At 40.0% G+C, this 23,177-nt stretch overlaps 1 protein-coding gene across 4 annotated transcripts in view; it reads right to left on the reverse strand.

Annotated features, from left to right (window-relative positions):
• The window catches only part of NRP2 (neuropilin 2), a 179,362-nt gene that overhangs the window by 54,016 nt on the left and 102,169 nt on the right, over positions 1-23,177 (reverse strand). For all 4 annotated transcript variants that reach the window (XM_063317960.1, XM_063317961.1, XM_063317962.1 and 1 more), the window contains exons 10-12: positions 22,751-22,895; positions 15,430-15,546; positions 11,647-11,799 (exon numbers count right to left, since the gene is read on the reverse strand). In XM_063317960.1, coding sequence (XP_063174030.1) covers positions 11,647-11,799; positions 15,430-15,546; positions 22,751-22,895 — 415 coding nt within the window. The remainder of the gene's footprint in view (positions 1-11,646; positions 11,800-15,429; positions 15,547-22,750; positions 22,896-23,177) is intronic.

The following is a 23,177-nucleotide window of genomic DNA, read 5'->3' on the forward strand; positions in this document are numbered from 1 at the left end:
CAATTAAACGCAAAATTCCAGAGGTTAGCCAGAAGAGATAAGGAATTATTTTTAAACAAGCAATGCGTGGAAGTGGAAGAAGACAATAGAATAGGAAGGACAAGAAACCTCTTCCAGAAAATTAGAAACATTGGAGGTAAATTCCAGGCCAAAATGGGTATGATCAAAAACAAAGATGGCAAGGACCTAACAGAAGAAGAAGAGATAAAGAAAAGGTGGCAAGAATATACGGAAGACCTGTATAGGAAGGATAACAGTATTGGGGATAGCTTTGATGGTGTGGTCAGTGAGCTAGAGCCAGACATCCTGAAGAGTGAGGTTGAATGGGCCTTAAGAAGCATTGCTAATAACAAGGCAGCAGGAGATGACGGCATCCCAGCTGAACTGTTCAAAATCTTGCAAGATGATGCTGTCAAGGTAATGCATGCTATATGCCAGCAAATTTGGAAAACACAGGAATGGCCATCAGATTGTAAAAAATCAACTTATATCCCCATACCAAAAAAGGGAAACACTAAAGAATGTTCAAACTATCGAACAGTGGCACTCATTTCACATCCCAGTAAGGTAATGCTCAAGATCCTGCAAGGTAGACTTCAGCAATTCATGGAGCGAGAATTGCCAGATGCACAAGCTGGGTTTAGAAAAGGCAGAGGAACTAGGGACCAAATTGCCAATATCCACTGGATAATGGAAAAAGCCAGGGAGTTTCAGAAAAACATTTATTTCTGTTTTATTGACTATTCTAAAGCCTTTGACTGTGTGGACCATAACAAATTGTGGCAAGTTCTTAGCGGTATGGGGATACCGAGTCATCTTGTCTGCCTCCTGAAGAATCTGTATAATGACCAAGTAGCAACAGTAAGAACAGACCATGGAACAACAGACTGGTTTAAGATTGGGAAAGGAGTACGGCAGGGCTATATACTGTGGTGTTGGAGGAAAATTCTGAGAGTGCCTTGGACTGCAAGAAGATCAAACCAGTCCATACTCCAGGAAATAAAGCCAGACTGCTCACTTGAGGGAATGATATTAAAGGCAAAACTGAAATACTTTGGCCACATAATGAGAAGACAGGACACCCTGGAGAAGATGTTGATGTTAGGGAGAGTGGAAAGCAAAAGGAAGAGGGGCCGACCAAGGGCAAGGTGGATGGATGATATTCTAGAGGTGATGGATTCGTCCCTGGGGGAGCTGGGGGTGCTGATGACCGACAGGAAGCTCTGGCGTGGGCTGGTCCATGAAGTCACGAAGAGTCGGAAGCGACTGAACGAATAAACAACTATATCCATTCAGCAAATTACATTTTCAGCAAAACTCACCTGGGTAACACCATGTGGAGACTACAAAAACTATGTGAAAAAATATTTATTCATCTAAATGTTCTAAATCCTTCTGAATTATCTATTAAACTTATAATACTTAAGCTGGACTCATTTCAAGATGAAAGTAATGCAACGCAACTATACCTACTTGAGTTAGCGGGATAACTCATGCTGGCCTTTGAATCACCCTACTTTCCATAATTCCCTGCCTTCAGAAGTGAGTGACAGCCAAGCTGATGAGATCTCTGTTTCCAAGAAGTAGATTTTTCAAAAGCAAAATTGCTCCTAGGCACTTATCTTCTGTTGAAATTAATAGATGTCAAGCTCTCAAGTGTCATTCTGGCATCAAAAACTCCACATCCGCACAACCCATATCATAATGCAGACCTCTTCATTAAAAACATATAATCACAGTGTCTCTGGATTTACAGGAAGTATATCAAGAGCACCTAGTGAAATTTGTCCAGGCACTCCACTACTCTTCTGACTTCCCTGCCAATATGGTCAATAAAAGAAAAACTCTTTACAGTATAGAGGGCAACACCAACTTTGCTCCCTTTTGAAAGCACCGTTGGAGGTGGAGGCTTTAATGAGCTCTGCTTCATTAAAAATCAAATACAGCTTTTAAACATACTGGGAAATTTAACATGCAACCAACCAATATTAAACATACAGTTAAACTGAAGTATTTAAGAATTATTTTTAAATGCCTGTGAAAATTAGAAAATTAGGTTTGAGCCTGGCATTGAAAAGAAAGTGTCCCACAGAAGGCATTCCAAAGGCAGGACACTCAGGATCTCAGGAAACCAAGTGTTAATGGAGCAGGAAAACACTGCAAAAAAAAAAAAATAATAAAATAGAACCAGGGGTGGCTGACTAGTGACCAGAGAAAAGGGAGAGTGTCTGCATCTTCCAACACTCCCCAAACACATTTCAGATCACACCCTCAAGTTACCTGACTTCATTTCCAAGGTAACAAATGGCAAAGTACTACAAATTTTATGCATCTTGAAGCTACGGTGACATGGGGCCAGTTTAAGGGAGAAAATACCACTTCAAAGCCATCACACCTCATGACAGCTTAAGCCTGTCTCACTCATGGGCTGGAGAGGAGATGAAGACAGGGCAGCGTGGTCAACAGGAGAGGCTGCAGTTGCCAGGGGCGAGTGCAAGTGGGGACAGGGCCTAAGTAAACAGTAATGGGTGTGCCAGATGGCTTTGGGGATAATCACTATTTCTTCCCCAGAAAAGCAGCGTTAGTGGGAGTTTAAGAGAGTCAGACTGCTATTCTGTGTTTTTCTGAATGGATACATATAATGTTAGTGGCCCTTCATCACACCCAGAAAAGGGAGAAGATTGACAGGGAGGTGCACTAACATTTTTAAAAATGTTACCTATTGAAAGCTGCCTAAGTTACTCTGTGCTGTTACCAAACATCCCTTTATCACGTAGCGATGCAGTCCTTCTGCATCTGAATTTCCATGTTCCATCTCTGTAGCAGTTAGATGAGGCAAGAAGAGTTTGAAACTGGGAATGTATCTATCATAGAGAGGAAAAGGACTCTGCAATAAGCAGCCTTAATCAGAAATAGGATGCCATGGATAGAAGACCTTCTGTTCCCACTAGACCATCTTCCTCCTCTTCTTCTGTTCACTTTGGACTTGTGAGCAACTCCAGTGGCATTAACATATAGTGTCCAAGCCTATTCTTTGGGCAGCCCATTAACAGCTATTGGCACCCAAACAAATCTTGTTCAATATGCTGACTACAGAACGCTTTTGGAGAGATTATGGTGAAGGTAGCAGGCATTACCTGCTCCTCTGTGATTTTAAGACTGACTCAGTGGATCACGCTAATGGCTGGAGGAGTATATTGAAAAGCTGGTGGCCAAATAAGCAAGACCCACTGAAGAGCTGATTGCCAAAACAGCTTGCCTCAGCCAGGAATTCATATTTTTTTATGCTGTTAATGGAAAGGAGGCAATCAGTACCAAAGGAAAGGAGGCATCTGAAGCATACAGATAAATAAAAATCTCTCAGGCCCTGAACACTTGAAGAAAGCGTTTTAGCAGAAGGTTCTGATCAATGTCTTTGGGATCGGAAGCATGTATTAACCCCCTCACTGGCTTGGATTTTAGGAAAAGGATCTGTTCTTAGTAAAGAGACAGAGATAAAGCCGGAGCTAAAGTGGCATCAAATGTTCAAAAGGGTGACCCTGAGGGCGAAAGACAAATCAGTTCTGGCATTTCTGCTTCCTGCTGCCGCCTTTGGAGTGCCTGCTTCCCATGGAGATTTATGAGAGCATCTGGATTCAACAGAGCTAGAACAATAAGAACATGCAAATCAGTGTTGCTCAGCAAACAAGAACGTAACTTCAGTTTCTTGATAAATTATGAGATGATCTTCCTTAGCAGGCTTCTGGAAAGCCAAACAAATAATTTGGCCAACACAGATATCTGTTTTCTGCCAGTGAGGTGTCCTTGGCAACATTTAACATAGCATAGTAAGGGATTTCTGTCACTCAATGAACTGATGTAACAACTTATCTCTCAAGGTCATAATGGGCAGACCTGACCTCTGTAGTAGCCAGCAAGGGAGATAGATTCAACAGCAGAGATGGGACCATCACCTACGTAGGTACAGCAAATTGAGATGCTCAGTTTAGCATCTCAGTTTCAGATGCTCGTTTTTTAACAGTGGGCCAATATGGGTTTTATATTCCCATCAGGCAGGAAGAGTGCAAGGGAGATAATCAACATCATCTGAAAAAGGCCCTCTACATCTCAACCCTTCATTTCCCTCCTTCTTTACATCCAGGAAAGTTGAAGAAAGCTTCCAATTCACTGATGGATAAAACCATTGACTGAATGTATAAAGCTCATTCACAGCTTGGCTAACCTGAGCCAATGCTTTTAACTTGCTTGCACTCTGCCTCTGTGAGACCTCCTTACTTTGCAGTAGTCTTGTTTGTGTAGTGCTGACTCAGTCTTCCATAATTGTAATATTTAAAGGCAGATGGGCATGTTGTCTCACAGGGAACCTTCTCAATCAGATTACCTGTTAATTACCAAGTCACCACCATTTTGTTTTCTAAATAAAAATCCATATATCAGCCAAATCAATGAAGACTTACAGCACTGTAGTCTGCATAAAGTCAAGCTTTTAATCTAATTTGGGGAAGCCAATAAAATGACCAGGCCCAACATCTCTTTTAATTATGCCTGATTTTCACGAAAGGTACTGCAACTACAGCTCCTTCCAAGTTGAACTGGAGATAATCTGCTGAATACCTTGAACAATCCCCTTCACTGTCTATGCCTTGAAAGGCACAAGGTGCTGTATAAGACATGAGTCTGAATTATGCACATGCTAGTATTGCTGACAGGATGGGGGTTTTTTTTCTTCCCGTACAGTAGGAATGTTTTTATTTTGGCCAATGGTAGCTCATCGATTCTTTTAACAAATATAGCACTCTATTTCTCCCTGTCTGTCTCCCAACTTCGAAGGCATGCTTTGTTTGATGAAGATTCACACAAAACGCTCCTTAGAAGCCAGCCCTCCCCACCTCAATAGTGAGACAAAGCAGGAAATGGCCATGTTGCTCCACTTTGTGTTGCTCTAAGGACTTGTCTGGAACCTTCAGTAGCTGGATGAGGTTTTGGCACATGCACTGTCCTGCACAGAAGTTTGTTCCAACTTCTTCAGTTCCTGGAACTGAATGATGATTACATGCCATCGAGTCGTTGTCGACTCCCAGTTACCACATGGATTTTCTCCATGAAGATCTGTCCCTAACTGTCCTAACAGCCAGGAACCATGCTGAGACAAGGAATAGGTCTCTAGTGTTTTATTACTGCTACATAAACAGAAAATCCTAACAAACTGAAGAAGCGTGGGAAAAACCCAGACATATAAACCCCAAAGGCTAAGGTGGGCCCGATCTGTGTCTCTTTGAATGGCTACCTAATTCCTCAGTACTACGCATGCGCTTTACAGCCTGGATGGGAGTCCCCTGCTCGCCATCCTTACTCATGACACTAACCTGGTCTTTCAGCTCTTCCAACGGTACACTCATCGCCACTGTGACTGAGTCCATCCACCTTGGTGCAGGTCATCCTCTTCTTCTCTTCCTTCCACCTTTCCCAGCATCAGACCCTTCTCCAGAGAGCTGGGTCTTCACATAATGTGTCCTAATCCTGGAACTACTGCCAGATTTATTTTGCATTCCTTCCATGCCACAAAGTACCTCATTAAGATGAAGTGTGGCCACCATGCACACCCCAAGAAAGAAAAGCTGAATGTTTTCTGTTCAGACCTGAGGAGATTCTGCTGTACTCTCCGTTCTTCCTCAAAACACTGGAAACCTGCCTGCTCCCCACAAGTGAGAGGAAGTGAGATGAGATGCAAACTGGCTGGGAAAAATCAAGACTGACTTGTGCAGTCATGATCCGGAAGAGGCTACATAGCCAAATTGAGAAGGGAGACCCAACTGGACAGAATCCACATAGCAAGGGAAAACCTGGCCTGACCATGCCATGGCATTTACCAACAGATCCTAAAAATCAGTTCTGCAATGTTCCTAGATTAGTATTCAGGAATGTCAGCCAGAAAATTTTAATTCCAATCCAGCTGGTTATACCAGGTGGTATTAAGCAAGCCACTCTGTTCTTGATCCTATCTGCTCACATCCCACTTTGTGCATTGCAACACACACACAGCATCTCCCTTCTCAGGTTAGTATAAAGATTTGTGGAATAACGTACTCCAAACACCTTGAAGTAGGGATCTGCAGGAATTTAAATCCAAAGTGGAAGAGGTACCTCAGATCCAGTGTGGCATGCTTCCTGTACCTATCAGTGGCATCTTAAAGGAGCTGCAACTTTTCCTGGTCTTGCATGGTGGCCATGTAGCACCAGGAGAATACATATCTGAATCCAGATATGTATTTTATTTCTAGAAACCACAAGCTACCATGCAAGACCAGGAAAAGGTACGGCTTCTTTAAGGTGCCAGTGAGAAGAACAGAGAACATGCCCACGTGGATCTGAAGCATCTTTCCTGCTTTGGATCCAAATACCTGCACACCTCTATTTTGAAGCCTTTCAAGTGCTTTATAAAATGCTAGTAGCAACAATACACATCGTGGTTGCTGTTCTTGTTATGATTGCCATTCTCATAAAATTATAAGAGGCTGCCTTATACTAAATACATCTAGCACAATATAGCACTGAATGGGGCTTTGTGGAACTTTAAAAAGGTTATTTCTCAAACTCTACTCTGAGACCAGAAACTTTTCTACCAACCGAGCAGGTACTTACCACTGACTTATGGCCCTTTCCAAAACCGCCAGGACCACATATTTATATTGAAATACACTTTTTCTCATCACCTTCCAATAAATACCTAACACGTGGTGTTATAATCCCATAATGTTTCTCCCATGATGCGCTGATCCCACGGAGAACTCTACTGCTCCACTTCATTGGGAGAAGATCTGGACAGCACAATCCACCTCAAGTTAACTCAGACATAAGCTCCATTTAGACTCCCTACCAGATTGTTTAAAATTGCAGACTAAGTCCTATTTCCTTGACGTAGCAGGAAGATCTTTCACTGCAGGGAGCACAGAAATCTGTTTGCCTGTGGAAAGCATGTGAAAATCCATGGGGAAAAATGCCTGCAATTCTTCCTGGCGTGAAATCTGGAGGGTGTATATTCCATTACTCTGGTGAACAGCTCAAGTCCTAATGGGTGTGGGTGTGTAATAAGAGAGGGAAATTGCTCTGGGTTCACTTTCACCAAGAGAGCTCCTTGCATTTGTAGTGGAAGCTTTACGAGGGCTGGTTCAGAGATGATCTGTGAGGTACAAGAAACATGGGGCTAAGAAAAGAAAACATGAAGCTGACCAAAAGGCCATCTTGGAAAAAAATGGAGTGAACACTTAAGGAATCATCCTGTATTAAAAAAGAGAAGAAAGAGCTATGAAGGAAAGGAAAGCAGAGGGCGCAGGTAGAAAGAATGCTTCCTTGCATGGATTCCAGCAATCTGCTACTGGCACACAGATATTTATCTTGCCTCGTTTGGCTAGGGCCTGCTCTTCCTTTTTATGACTCTGATTCACTGCCTGTGTTCTATTCTGGTAAAGGAGCCAAAGTACTTTCCACCTGCCTTCTTAGAGGTACAACCTACCGCCTTTATGGAAGCATTTTACTGAGCATCCACAGACTTCTCACATTTACCCTGGAGGGGCCTGAAGTACTGCAAAGAAACATCTGCCCTGACCATCAGCTGAAACAGCTGGTTTGTTGTTGTTGTTTGTTTGTTTCTCAGTATCTTAGGGAGGGAGAAAGAAGGGGGAACTGTTGGATTGCAAGTTCCTGCCAACAGAAATCACTATTTTTTACTCTTTCGGGCTTGGGGTATATTACTTTGTTTTAAAAGGTATGGGATGGGTGAGCAGAAAACTCTTAGGAAACAGAGGACAGATAAATCACTGTTCTCCGTATTCCAAGAGGATTTTTTTTAATGTGAAAAAAAGAATGATAAAACATAATAGGGCTATAACATTCTAATAACAAGCATGAGAGAGATTACATCCCCCTGCAAAACATACCATGCCAAAACCACTGTGGTTTAAACCATAGAGCAGGCATCAACAGAGCAATCCTACACATAACAGCTCAGAAACAAGCCCTGCTGGTTTATTCCCATGTGTCCACCACAGAGAAGCCAAGGTTGCAAATATATCTCCACTTATCCAAAAACAGTCCCTTTGAAATCAATGCAGTTTACTTTTGAGTAGTAAGATTATGCTGCATCTCTCTTGCCAGTGAGCATTTCACCACACTGTGCCTATGCCGTTTCTCTTTAATTGACTGGCTATGCCCCTCTTTTCTTCAAACTGTCTGTTCTCCAGTCTATCTTGAGAGGCAAGTAGCCTAAATTACTAGGAAATTCAATCCCCGGGCCATAGGGGTGATCATGTCCTAACTCTTGCTCAGTACAGGAATGTGAATTAAAATACTCTGAAAAGATCTCTCTAGCCTCTCCTGTGTCATTGGTTCCACTGTTTTCAACAGAAGGCCTGAGTCTTGAAATACAGGAAGATTACCTCTGGTCATATGCATAGTAAGTATATACTCATGACCGCCTCGTACAGTTAAGGGTGCAGGCTCATTTAACTCATTTTTCATGCATACCTAAGCCCCAGCACCTCTGTTTAGAATCTGTGCTCTCTCTCCTTCTTCTGTGACTCTAATATCCATTGAGAAAACGTCAATGGATCACTTATGCTTTTACCGTTGTTTTTTTTAGTGGACCTAATGAATGGGTATTTCTCCCCATTCAATGCCTGCTCAAGGCATGGTTTTCATTCTGTGCAAGGTTTTATGGCACCAAGAACTAGCTCAGAACCTGATTTTAGTGCCAAACTGAACACAGGGAGATCTTTAACTACTACAGGGAGATCCTTAAGTACTACACCACCACTTCTGTTCATTTGTTGTTGTTTTGTCTCTTCTTCCCAGCCATCTGTTTCCCTCCCTCTTTGATAGATGCACAAATCCTGATTAACCTTCTCCACCAGAAGCACATTACAGTATGAGATATGATAATAGCCATTCGAATCTCATTTCTTTCAATGAAAAATGTAAGTGATGCTTTTGAGAATAATTCACTGGAAGGAAGGTTCTCCTGCCACTGAAATAGGCTGAAGTAACACAACCTATAAAGTTTTTTTTTAAATGCTGAAATGCAAATGAAGCACTATTTCAATATGGGGAACAGTCATCTGTACATGAGTATCATACTTAAATTATTTCTTTACCAAACATACTCTGAAGGGGAAAAAAAGACAGAGAACAATTATAAGAGGTGTCAAGGGAGAAGAAATGGAATGAAATATCGAGTCTGAGTTGCAAAAATAAGTTAGTTTGCTACTTGCAGAAGGCTTATTACATTAATTAAACATTATTACAGGGAATAAATTGGAGAGGGTATTCAGTCTGAGCTTTTCATGTTGCCTGAGGCCACAGTTATTCTGTGATATTAATCTTTTAAAACATTTTAAATGTTGAAGAGGTAAACACTGGAAATAAGAAAAAGTTTCTCCAACTTCAGCCCTACAGAGACTCTAAGTTTGGGCCAATCTAAAATACTCACTAGATGTCCAGACAGCCTCTGTTTTTTTCTATACCTGACAGTTCGGCAAAATATGTGGTCATGGAAACTGTAAATGGAACTTAGAGCCAAAGCCAACACGTATCAGTTTAGCAAAACTGGGGCTACTCTTATCACTAAACGGAGGGCCTGCGATGGGATCAAAACTCACCCACTTTTGCGACTTTAATTACTTTTCCCAAGTCTGGCTTCCATTCTGAAAATAGAAGAAAGAAGAATCCCACTCCCACTTCAAAGCCAAACCTGAGTTCAAATGGCTCAGTTCTTTAGGAAAGATGTAATCTCCTATGTGAAATGTTTGTTGATAATTCTTTTTATTATGTATAAAATAGAGGGCCAGTTTGGAGTTGTAGTTAAGACATCAGGCTAGAGACCAGGAGATGGTGAGTTCTAGTCTTGCCTTAGGCACAAAGGCAGCTGGGTGACCTTGGGCCAGTCCCTCTGTCTCTCTCTTAACATGCTCCAGAATCTGCTGCAAGGCACTGGGACCCTGTAGCAGGCACTGAGGTAATTCACAGAATACAAGATACAGACAGTGTTGGAAAGCTAGTATTGCAAACAAAGGCTTAACCACCTAAAAGGCAAATTAATCAGCACACTCAGTTTGTATTGGACCAGTTTTTTGTCTTTTCTGTTCTGCCCAGCAGGGAACACTATCTTTCAATTCTAGAGCCTTATAAATCAGTCAGTCTAGTTATCACCATCAACATAGAGCTACCAGAGAGAATGAATAGTGTGTTACAAAACACTTCCCTATTAGGGAAGACCCACTAATGGGGGGATGGGAATCAATTGGATTTATTGAATATCCGTGCTCCTTGGGTACAGATGTTGCAGTGATCAGTACTAGTGCCTTAGCAATAAAATTAAATTGTGTGAAAGATTTCCCTCAAACAGCAGGACCACTTCTAGTAAATCCTCAGATTTGTGGTGTGAAATTTTAATGCGTGTTCATGGAAATTAGGCAAACATTTCTTTGAAGCCGGCAAATGTCTCCTCTTCTTTCTATGTCCAATGGGGAGAAGAAGGAAAACTCCATAAATCCTGGAGTTTGTTGAAAGAGATGAAGAATGAGCAAACAGACCTTCAGCTACCAGACAAACGTAGATACTCCACACTGCACAAGGGCTCATATTGTGAAGGCCTTATTGTGTTCACACAGCCTTTAAAAGACAGTCCTTTGTCTGAGAACACAAGCCTCTGTACTGGCAGAAGTATCAAAGCATCCAGTGCAAATATCATGGTCTTACAGAGGCCCATGCAAGTTCTAGCCTCAGGGGAAAATTGACAAGGCATAGCAGAACAGCAAAAGATCTGCCCAGTTCCACACTGAAGGAGTATTCACATGCAAGAGAATGTATAAATAGCAGAAGCCAAAACAAGCATCCACGCTAGATAATTCAGAGTGAGACTTTGTTATTCCTGTTCAAAACCTACCTCAATACCAATTCACCCAGACAAAAACAAGCACACTATTCTATTTTCTTACCGCCTAAGAAGCCTGCAGATGATCTGAATGCACAGTGCACATGGAAAGTTAGCATAAGATCTTAATTTTCCCTTCAATGTGTAAGCATCCCTCTTGTAACAAATGCTTTATTTGAATCAACATTCACAAATGAAAGATGGTACGGTACAGTTACAGTTATAAGGGCCAAGGACTAAGAACAGGAAGACACAAATCCAGATTCCTAGCCTGCTTTGAAGCTCCCTGCATAACTTTGGGCCAGTTGTTATTCCATAGCCTACCCACTTACAGGGTAGTGGTGAAGACATAATAGTGGGTGGGGGAGAATCATACATGCTGACTTAAGCTTTTCAAAGAAAGGCAGGGTATAAATGTAACAAAAACTTATATTAAGAGAGCTATACCACATTACTGATTCACAACATATACATCTGAATTCATAAGCACTGTGACTTTTTTTCACATGTATCTTAGATTCATTTGATTGAAGCAACATAAAAATACTTGTAATCAATAAATAATTTCACAGCAATATGCTTAAAAAGGCAATGTTCACAGACTTTGTAATGTACGCTATAGTTCTTCAGAGATAATTTGAATACTTATTTCTTTAGTCCATAGTTCATGTAGCATACATAGTATTTTTCTTCCTTTAGAATGATATGAATTGACTTACCTGGGTAGACCCCGATGCCTGGCCCTAAATGGCTAGTCCAGGTATTTCTAGAATGAAAAGTCCATGTAAATCCTGTAGACATATCATGTGTCCAGCCACAAAAATCTTCAGGAAGATCAAAGTTGCAGTTGAATCCTATTGGGACCTGGAAATCTTGTAAGAAAACAGCACAACATAAAAACAAGATCAAAGGAAGGCCAGTTACTATTTAATAACTAACATAGTTGGCAAATCATAAATGGTTATGGAAATATAAAGTCTCTGGAACGTGTACAAGCATGTTCTTTCTTTCTTTCCCTACTGCACGTTACTCTTAACATTTCTCATGTTTCAACTCCTGGAGATCAGCCTGACATTCCAAATCATCATCATCATCAAGTATATACCTGCATCTCTCAGCTAAGGAAACAGAAATAAAAGCACCAAATTGCCTTCACTCTTGTTACCCAGCACTTTCTCCTCTAGAAGAATATACTCTGTTCAGCGTCAAAGTCTGTTAACCATTTTTCCAGATGTACTGCCCTACCCCATGGTAGTTTCTAACTGAGCGAGCCCATAAGGATAATATCATTGAGGCCTGTGGCAGTAGAAGTGACAATAATAACAACACTAACCACAACAGCAACAGCTTCATGATTCCTTTGATATTAAGATTTAATCTAATTATTCCACTGATTGTTTATTTTGGAGCCCCACAAATCAGACAGTTTAGAGAAATGTGTGTTATTGTTTTAATTCCAAGAAGGAAAATCATAGCAGACTATCAGATAAGACATGGTGGACTGAAGACAGCTCTGTGAAAAGTGGAACCAATGACCACAACAGAATGAAGAGCTGGCAAGTAGACCGGTTCTTCAATAATTTCCTCTCCAGACAAGGAGAGGACTTGAGTTCACCCACAAGTGCTCCAGACGGCTGCTCCTCATGAGGAGATAGCGGTCTCTGGTGGGTTTAGAGCTGTGGGAGACAAGGGAATAGCGGTCAGGGCTTTTGAAAGGACACTGGGTTCACATAGTTCTTTTTCTAATCACTTTCAGAAATTGCTTGTTAACTGCTTTTCAGCTATTAGGAGCCTTTGGATCAACAAGTTTTACAGCATCGGGTGAGTTTCCTTCAATCCCTAGTGAAATAAGTTTTAACTACAAGTTTAAGAACTTAATTTTTTTTTTTTTAATAAACAGCAAAAGAGTGATTAAAACTTTGATTTTAGAAAGTTACAAACAGACTAAGGGTCCAGATAAATTTGAAATAAGATTTTGGAATTAATTATAAAGAATCCTTCCCATGGGAAAATGGTTTTTTAAAAAATTTTTTTTTAAAAAATAAGACTTTAAAAATTGGACACTAGGGGGAACTAAAGATTACAATTAAAGGAGAAGAACACTCAAACTCAACTTACAATTACATAATGAAGCAAAATATTTTAACATTGGACATACTGAAGGATATTTTTGAACAATGGACCCAGAAGTTAATTTTAATAGTGCCAGCCTCTATAGATAGACTGTGCCTAAATGATGTTATGGAAGAGGAACGAATTCTACCTGACAAAATTGAGACTGAGTTGAAAGCGGATTTAAAAATGACAGGCTACAAGAATGACATGGTTAAAAATGTTATACTGGACACATGAAAGAAACCGGCTGATGTCGTAATAATCAAAAGGGATATACAAATAACAAACCAAGAGAGTGACCTGGATACTTTTCCTATATTAGATTTACAAAAGAAAAAGGGGCTTGAGAGAAGGGGCAAAGAAAACATGAAAAGAAATCAAGTTCTATGACATTATTTGAAGGGATTAAAAATCAAGACTGTTAGAAGTAAAAGGAAGGAATATAAAGTTGATTTATTTGATCAAGGTTAAAATAGGTATGTTGTTATCTCTGGTAACCCTTAATGCACTTTTGCTGACATCGGACTGAAATGACGAGGCTTTATGGATTTGTTTATAGATAAGAGATGGGATATGGGAAGAAGAGATCATTTGTTGTATTTTAAGAGAAGGTGATAAGTTACTAAAACTGTTTATACTTGTGATAAAGGTGAGAAGTCACTTCTTTATATATTTTTCTTTTTCTTTACTATATTCTTATTTTTTTCCTATTTCTTTCTATTTTCCCCCTTTTTCTTTCTTTTCTACAACTTCTACTTTTTCTTTTTATTCTTTTCTTTTTTTCAGTTTGTATTAGTTTTTACGGTTGCGATTATAATCTTTAATAAAATTACTAGTAAAATCAGATTATAGTTTATCCTGAGAATGAAAATCACAGCTAAATCAAAAGAAAAAATACAGAGGTTGTAATTAGTATAATCCACAATGAAGTAGAAATTCATCAATGCACTGTATAAGGTAATGTTTAGTTAGGTTAACTTGAAATTCCAGGTGAAATTTCTGAAGACAAACTGCTTATCTGACCAAGAATGTTTGCACATAGAAAATCAGCATGTCTGAAAGAAGGTTAAGTTGAAACAAGCAGATGCTTCCACACTATTTGAAAAAATGATGCAGGGAGGGAGGGACCATTTTATCTGAAGCTATTCAAGGCTATTTCTGGATACTTCAGAATGGATATAGCTTAAATATCTATATATCAGGGCAGTTCCCCTGAAACCACTCTTAACATTACAATAAATCAATGTAATGTTTTGTGAAGTCACTCACTCCTTGTTATTAAATAAGATCAGACTTCTGATCAAGCCTCTCTAGAGCTTGGCCTGTCACTAGTAATATCATTCTGCAGTTCTGAGATTTCTTGGCTAAGAATGAGGTAGAAGCAAGAACAATCACTTAGTTGCAAACTCATTACTGACAACAATGTTCTCATGCATTATGAAGCACCTCTTTCTATGGATTTGCTCAGTCCTAATATAAAACACCAGCCACAGAGACAGAGCAAAACAAAACAAAAGAAAGTATCTGTCACCCCTTGCCATGGAAGGTGGGTGCTGCCATTGCTTGTCATTTGAGATTTTTAACCTTCCTCAAGAAAAGAAAATGAGTGGGAGGTGAAGCCATACAGTATGACTATTTAGCACTTTGTATGTGATCCCTCGCATATAAAATAGCAAGCAACATCAGGCAAATAGTTGAGTTAGTGAACTTAAGGAAGGCCATTTGGGGTGGGGTCAATGTGGCAAATGTGACATGTGACATGCCCTTGGATGGAGTATGCTCATGCAGTAGACAGTGCTGTGGATGGCTGTTGTCAACAACCTGAACTGGTGGGAACCAATGGTGTGAACTGCAATGTAAGAGAACAGTTTGGCTGGGAACTGAAAGAGGAGTTGCAGGAAAGCAGGCCAAAGATCTGTAAAAGGCAGCCAAGGCCTGAATACACTCCATAGGTAATGACATAAAGAATCTTGGGGAGATAGGATCCAGAAGAGCAGTAACTCTCTCTTGAATTCAGCATGGTCAGACCATTTGTGGAGATAACAAGAATGAGGAAATGGTTCATTTAAAGCAACTCTCCAGTTGTGGCTCTCCAGCTGTAGCTTTCAACTCCCAACAGTCCCTACTAGTCTTCCTAATTATAAAAACACCAGGAAGGCTCTAGATTTTCCACACCTGACATAAAGATTCTGAACTGAAGCTAGGAAAAAGGCCATCTACCTCCTTCTACTGAGGTTTTTCTCTTTCTTTGCTGGATAGAGTCTGAAAACTTCAAAAGAGGCAATTAAGGTACTTGATCATACAAACATTTATGTATGCAGCTCTATGACTCACAAACTTTGCACATCTTGGGAAATACTATATATTTTGATTGGCTCGGGAAATACCTCCATTCTCCACACAACCATCACCACAATCTGTTGCCTCTTCATCAGTGGAAAACTGAGTGGTCATCTCCTCACTCTTCAGTGTGGGCTTCAATGTCTCCGCAGTTGACTTGACATCTGCAAGTTAAAGAAAAAAGAAAAAAGAAAGGACAAATGAATGAATCATCTCATCAGATTCCAGACAAAAGTCAGATAACAATCATACGTGATGGGTAGGAGAACTTTAGTTTCATTCAGTTCCTATTGGGCTTCAGCAGGCGTGGGTAAATAAAACTAGGCCTATTTGCTATTGCACCATTTCCTATTTGAGTGATAATCTGGCAGATCCAGAAAGTCTTCAACAGCAAGGTCCAATCCTTAGGAAGCCAAGTGACTATTATACATACTTACATGCCTCCAGTCCCCATTCAGAATACAACCCCAAACCCACTGTGTACAGCCAAGCCCCATGATACAACCACATCTATGGAATCCATCAACAGAGGCACACAATTAAGGGATTTAATGCAGGCTTCCTCAAACAGCAACACTTACCCAATGAATACTTCAAAAAAGATGAACGTTTGCTATACTGGTTCCCAGAAATAATTATTACAAGACAGACCCAGGAAAGAAACAGCTATGAACATATCATGCTACAATGACATAGGCACAAGAATCAATGCCTAGGTAGTCCCAGGCACTAAATCTACCCTCACATCTTCTCTAAAAAACTAGTTTTGGACTTAATAATGTCACTCCTCCAAATCAAGAGAAGCTTGTTCATCCTCCACTGTGATACATGCCACTACCTATCAGCAGTATACACCACTTTCTGTCCCCTTTTCATAGGACAATGTCTTACACCTCAAGAACCTCCAAAGACAGAATAAACTGCAAAACAATTGAGGATAAATTCATTCGTAAATTCAACACCATTTTCATGGATTATGAATAGACCAAAGCTTCTGACCAAACAACATGTTAACTACCAGTTAGTGCAAAAATGTTATGTCACATCTGCTGCTTTATGAAATTCTGCTCTTCTTTTCCATTTCCTTTTCCATTTCACCCTATTCCCCTTTTCTCTCTCTTTCACCAAAGCATAAACCTACTATTTATGGGCTTCAACTATTATTTTTCAAAATAATAAGCTCCTACGAAAACAGATTAGTGGTCTTTGTGATGCCATAGGCCCCTTGGTTGCTTTTATTACAACAGACTGATGCGGCTGTAAACAAGACTATTTTTTGTTTATAGCCATTATGTAAACCTGAAGTCCCCAACATGAGTCCCAGTGTTCCTGCAGGCTCCTCCATCGGCGCCCTCCTGGTTTTCTTCCCCACCTGTCTTTATACATATATAAATATAAAATATATAAAGCGAAGTGTCAACCTCCAGCTCACTCTTTCTTTCTGATGGGCCCTAAGCTCTCTTCAGAAATAAAAACGATGAGCATCTACATCTCAATGTTTTATATGAAATGTACCCACTGCAGGAGGTGAACCAGAAGGGATGGCAGGCAGGCAGGATTCTGAGGAATCAGTGGTTTTTAACCGATTATGTCCCTCATGGATGGCATTTTATGAATAAGCAAGCTTCTTCCCACCAGCTGTTTTGTAACAGCCCCCAGCACAACCTCAAGATCTCAGGGATGCCAACTAGCACAGAAAGGACTGCCCAGTATAAATAATTCTACTCTTGCATATTTCAAATCTCTTTCTGAGACTTCTTTCTTTACCATTTCCACCTTTTCCTTTTCCTTTTCTCCTCTCCCAAACACTCTGTGTATATAAATGTTCCTATTTCAAGACTATACATTGATGATATGGATTGTTTTCTATGGTAATAAAATCAGTTAATCTGTAGATGCTATAAAACTTTACTGGTTTAATGCTTCAAGGAATATATCCAAACCCCCATAAAAGTCCCCTTTACAATGAATATTCTTATTTTGTAAAGTTCTTATTCCAGAGACTTTCAGTGAATGGTTCTGCTAAACTATTTCTTACGAACATCTAGCATATCAAGCACAGGGATATACAGCAATCAAGAGAAGGCAGATTATGTGGCCAAAGGGTGGATTAAGAGAATTCCTAGTGTACACTAAGAGGCTATATTCATGGATCAACACAGCCAGCTTGCAGCAGCTCTTAATTTGCTGTCCAAGTCTAAACGTTGAGATTAGTCTAGTTTGGTTCCCTTGTATTCATATGCCTGATGCTCTTGAGGACTTCCAGGCCTTTGTGTTTCAGCACAGCACTTTGCATGTGACACAATATAAGGTAACGGTAACAAAGACTATTAGAACCACAGCTGGGAATGGGAAAAGAGGGAAGCAATTATTCATAGATGAGTTGGGGGACCTTATGTTGTCTCTATGAAGATACCATGCAGAGATATTTGCAAATATGGAGCACTGGTCCCAAGCACAGGAAGTCTGAACTGGAAGTCAAGTAGAACTAAAAGGAGGAGAAAGAAACTACCAGATGAATTTTAACCAAGTAGTGAATTCAAACTCCCAGCAACCAAGTCATAAAAATTAACAGAAAGGTTTCCTTATGTGCAGGATAATAAGGTAACAGACAAAAGACAATGAAGTTTCTCACATGCCACAGATATCAACATGGCTCAAATCCCTTACAGAGACTGATTTATGGATCCAGAAAAAATAAAGAATTCTTTCATCTTTGGACTTGGTGGTCAACAATCTTTTTTATGCTTGTGGTCTTACCAGTTTTTGTTTGAACTGGCAAAGAGATTTACTGCAGCTCTAAGAAAACTGAGGTCAGGGATAATGCCTTTTCCTTTCATAAAAGGAGTAAGACACAGATAAAGCACACCTATACATTCAAATGAGCCAATGCATAAGAACAAGTCTCACAACACCCAGGCCCGCAACTAGGGTCTGTGTCACCCAGGACAAACATGGATTTCACACCCATTTTGGCACAAACACACCCCAGCACAGCGCCCAGGGCACATGCCCAGCTTGCCTGCGCTCCCCCCCCCACCAATTGCAGCCCTGACAACACCACAAATGACACATCTATGAAGCAGGTCAAGAAGATCTTTTAAAGTTCTGTGGCTTTTTTGTAGACAACCATATGATTATGTTTGGCTGTACAGTTCTATCACCACTCCAGGAAACTCCCTAAGGGCAGGTGTCAAGGTAAATTTAAGTCACAAATTAATAACATCTCCAGTACCTTACATTACAGGCACTTGCCCCTTCAATTTAAAGAAAGGAAACAATGAGGTTGCGTTATAAAGAACCATTTTACCTTCAATCTTGAGAAAAGTTCTGTGCAATGTCATATGCAAGACTGTACGAGAGCAGTGCTAACATGAAGTTCACAGATATGATATACAAATAGAAATTTTAAATGAAGAATGTCAAATTCTGTTCAAGTAATAAACTATGAAAAATCAGTTTCATTGGCAGGACCATCACTATTTGGCAGAAATTTGCTCAATTTGTTGAGACCAGTCCAGTAAGATTAGGGTGTTGGGCATGTTGGGGATAGGTACATAGATCTTTTTTGTGGGGGGTAGGGGACAGAGAGACCCCTATTGTAGTCCTCCCTTAAGAATAGAAACCGGCTGGGTGATTTGGGGCCAGTCACTCTCTCAGCCCTGGACTGGGAAATCTAAAAACATCTATCCACCAACTGGACCAGCGTGATAGATTACAGTCCATAACCTTTAGTGAAGAGACCTTCATCATGCAGTGGATTTATTTAGGCTGACTACACACACACAGAGAGAGAGAGAGAGAGAGAGAGAGCCTTTTCACATTCTGACACCTTGGTCAAACTGAGAGTTCGGGAGTGATGCTAGTTGGCAAAACCGCATCTGATTACTTCATGCCATGTCTAAATAGCTGTTCAGCATGTGACTCAGTACAAAATAATTCTCAGGCTTTCAACAAAATACTATGTAACCTCAGAGCTGTATGATTTATAAGTTCAGATTTGTTATACTGCCATAAATCTTCAAGGGAATTAACAGCAACTTATATGAAAAGGAATTGAACAAAATGGTTATTAAAAATATCTGGGGGAGCAAGAAATCCAAAGCTGAACATCAGATGCATTAAACTCTTCCTTTGTACTCAGAGATTTACAGCAGGAACATAACTCTGAGAGAGATCTTTGAACATGAAAGCCCCATAGTGTGTCTGCAACCTCTGCTGGAGTAATTTAGAAGCTTTGCAGTGTCTTATATGGTCAATAGAGCTGTACAGATTTCATAGCAGAATAAAGTCAAATTACCGCAACAGTAGGATAAGCAACATGTGTTAGGAATGGAACATATGCAAAAGATAGTCTCCCTCCTGCTGGGCAGTGTATGTACTGCAAGAGGCATTTGTGGATCCTGTTACAAAACTGTCAAGCAATGGAAACCAGATGTTTGCAAGTTCAAAAGAGAGAGGACCAGTCACGAGCTAATATTTGTCAATCTTCAGAAGGGAAGAAATGTTAACAGGCCCTTGAAACAAGCCAGCTGTTGACCTAATGTTTCAACTTTTCTTCCTACCAACCAGCTAGAATGGCAAATGCTCCTGGCACAAGTTTCTATCAGAGGTACTTCAGGTCTTATTTCTGAAGGGCGTCAGAAACAGATCATTTACAGTAAAGTACAAATGTGCAAGTCACACCAGAAGTGGTCATTTCTTGCATATTTAAATCATTTAAAAGATCTAACTACAGCGTCAAAGAGAAGCAAGTACCACTACAACTCACAGTCCTTGAGGATTAGAAAAAATCTAGAACCAAGTTGCAAGTAAGCATGTTCTTCAAAGAGGCATCCAAAATTTGGTTTAAAAGCATTCAGTTAATGGTTTTATGAAGTGAGGTGTAGTAAGGGGAACTGGCAGACAAATGTGAGGACCTTACTGGTTCTATTCTGGATGTACAGATCTGTCTCCCTTTCAAATAAGGAATTCAACTGAGTGCCTCCCAACAAAAGCATTTCTTATAAATAGTGTTAACAGGAGTATGATTAGACTATAGTCCTTCTTCTGGACACCTAGCATTTACATGGAAGACCATTTAATCATGTGAGCCCCCAACTTGCAGCCTGAAATGATACTAGGCAAGACATATATTGACCATCTTAGTGAGTAGTGGTCTTTGCTGTCTGTATTACTAAGGCAGTGTGGGAAGAAGATTGACATTTTTCTCAATTTTGAGTTTTTTACTTAATCAGAATTCTTCCATCCCAAAAATGTACATGTGTACTTGTTTCATTTTTTTAAAAAATCCCACTTTTTTTTTTGCTATCTCAGGGTAGCATACATACCTAATATTGCCAGCTCCCATTTTCCCCACAGTGACAACAACCCTGTAAGATGGGCTAGGCTGAGAGATTTTTATGTCTCTGTTCCTAGACAAAGACAAAAGTAATAATGGCAGGCAGGATGTCTAAGTTATATATCAATATTGTATGCAAACTTTCAAAAACTCTTTCTCCAAGGATAGCTTCACCTTGCCCGAGTAATTCATACTCGTATAAGGATACCCAAGTAACATCATGCCTCTGACAGGACCACACAGCAGGTCCCCACAAGATCTTCCATGTGCAAAGGGGGAGGTTATGATTTTTAGATTTGTGGTTCAAACATTACCTGTCAAATAAATAAAAACACTCAACTGTACTTCAACACTGACAGTAGCAAAGAGGGGCAGCTTATCAAATTGTACTTAAAAATGTAGGTGTCTTATTATTTTCATATATATCTGTTGATGCATGCTGGAGTATCATACAGTTTAGTTATTGAAAGGTAGTAACAATCCAATGAAAGAACTGCTTCTTTGGAAATTTGTACAGCAAAAGCTAATCTATACAAACATGCTTTTTACAGATGTGATTTCCAAACAGAAATCAAACCTTTTTTACCAGTGACATCTGGAAAGCGGACTGCATCTTAACAAAATAGATGCATCTTAACAAAATAAAGGAGAATTTTCTAGCTCTAACAGTCATCAGTAAAAGGATTTTGTTGGTAGTGGTAGCTTGTACTCCATTTTTTGTCATTTCAGCTAAGCCTGGAAGCTAGAGAGCTAAATCCAGCTGATGGTTTTCATACTTTATGATTGTACATCAGAAGGAAGAATAAGCAGTTCCTTTATAAAATCATGTGGGTAACATTTTGATTCCTTAGACTGACAGATAAGTGGACTCTCTCTCAAGAAGCCTTAAATATAAGGGTTTTACCTTGTGGTACAGAGATCTCAACCTGAGTCTTCCCTGTTTCTTGAAATATTCCTGTTAATTATATGGAACTCCTCCCTAATGCATGTTGAGCATATGAATCAAGATATAGGGTATAACAAAACACAGCATCAGAGCAAGCCAATAATTAAAACACACATACAGGGTCATCAGTTTTGAGGACTACTCAATTGCCCAGGATGGGAGCAGGCATTAGAATGTTACCACCATCACCACCATATACCATTCTTCTTTTCATATACATTCCTTCCCCTTCCCCATCTTAAGCCCTGCTAATACATATCCTTACTCACATGCATTATTCTACATATGCACACATGCACCCTCTTGCTCCTCTTATTTCACTGGTAGAGATGGGAAAGCTTAGAATTATCTTTGTGTGCTGAAACTCAGAATGCCTGCCCTGTCCAACTCAGATGATTAGGTACTACAAATAAGTAAGTCCTGGCACCAATCAGTTGGAAGGAGAATATAAATGAGGAGGAAAACCTAAGAAAACGCATCTTCCACTTTTAATCTGAACTTTAATGCCATTTTGGAAAGTTTTTTTTTTTTTTTTGCTTGGGGAGGGTGCTACAGGGAGTAAAGTCTTCCTCTGCATCATTATACATACTGAAGTTGCAACCCAACAGCCTAATAAGCTGCGGTTAGGCATAAGTTTAACAAGGGAAAGGGTACTGGGCATCCATAGCCAGCCATACACAAAATTTGCAGATTGTCCACAAAGGAGAGTAGACAAAGAACATACAACAACTTGTTGATCAACCTTAGCCTAATTAGCAGAGAATAAACAACAAAAATAATAAATGTTATCAAATGCATTTTCTTTTTTCTATTAAGGATCTTCATAGTCAGTATTGCCATCATGAAAACATAAAGTTGAAAGAGAGGTTCACTGCTCATTCTAAGCAGAGCAGGGATTATTCGCCAAGAAGACTGGGGAAAGGAAGCTATTTGTGGTGAAATGTCATCAGTGGTCCCTGTACATTACGTGGCTGAACACAGGGATGTTTTGGATCCTCACATAGACATTTTTATGCAAACATTCTCAAGACCAAAATGGCTGAAGGAATCATGGCATGAAATAGATTCACAGAAATCTTACCAGTCCAATCACACCCGAGGACTTCTAATCGCATCCCGATCCCTGCTGGAGACCATCTTTCTGGGTAAACCCTGATGAACTGTGCAGGAACAGGATCAAACCTCCTAACTTCAGGGGTGTCGTAGTGCATATTCCCTTCAAATATCTTAGAGAGAGAAACAGAGGTTAAATAGGAGTCTCCTTGGCTCATAGCCATAAAAAATAAACAGAGGGTAAAAGGAAGATTCTGAAAGGGGCAGCAACTCTCTGGGAGACTGGTTACTCTTTCAAACTTATTTGAACTTTCTGTTCTACTGATCAACAACCAGGCCTATTGGGATAACCGAAACAATGCAACTGGTTACAAAATGACCACCGGAAAGAGAGAACATAAGAATGCTGGAAAGAAAAAAAAATTAACAGTTTAAACTCCATCTATTTGAAAAAG

The sequence above is a fragment of the Candoia aspera genome, chromosome 1 (assembly GCF_035149785.1).
Source record: "Candoia aspera isolate rCanAsp1 chromosome 1, rCanAsp1.hap2, whole genome shotgun sequence".
NCBI classification, from domain to species: domain Eukaryota; kingdom Metazoa; phylum Chordata; class Lepidosauria; order Squamata; family Boidae; genus Candoia; species Candoia aspera.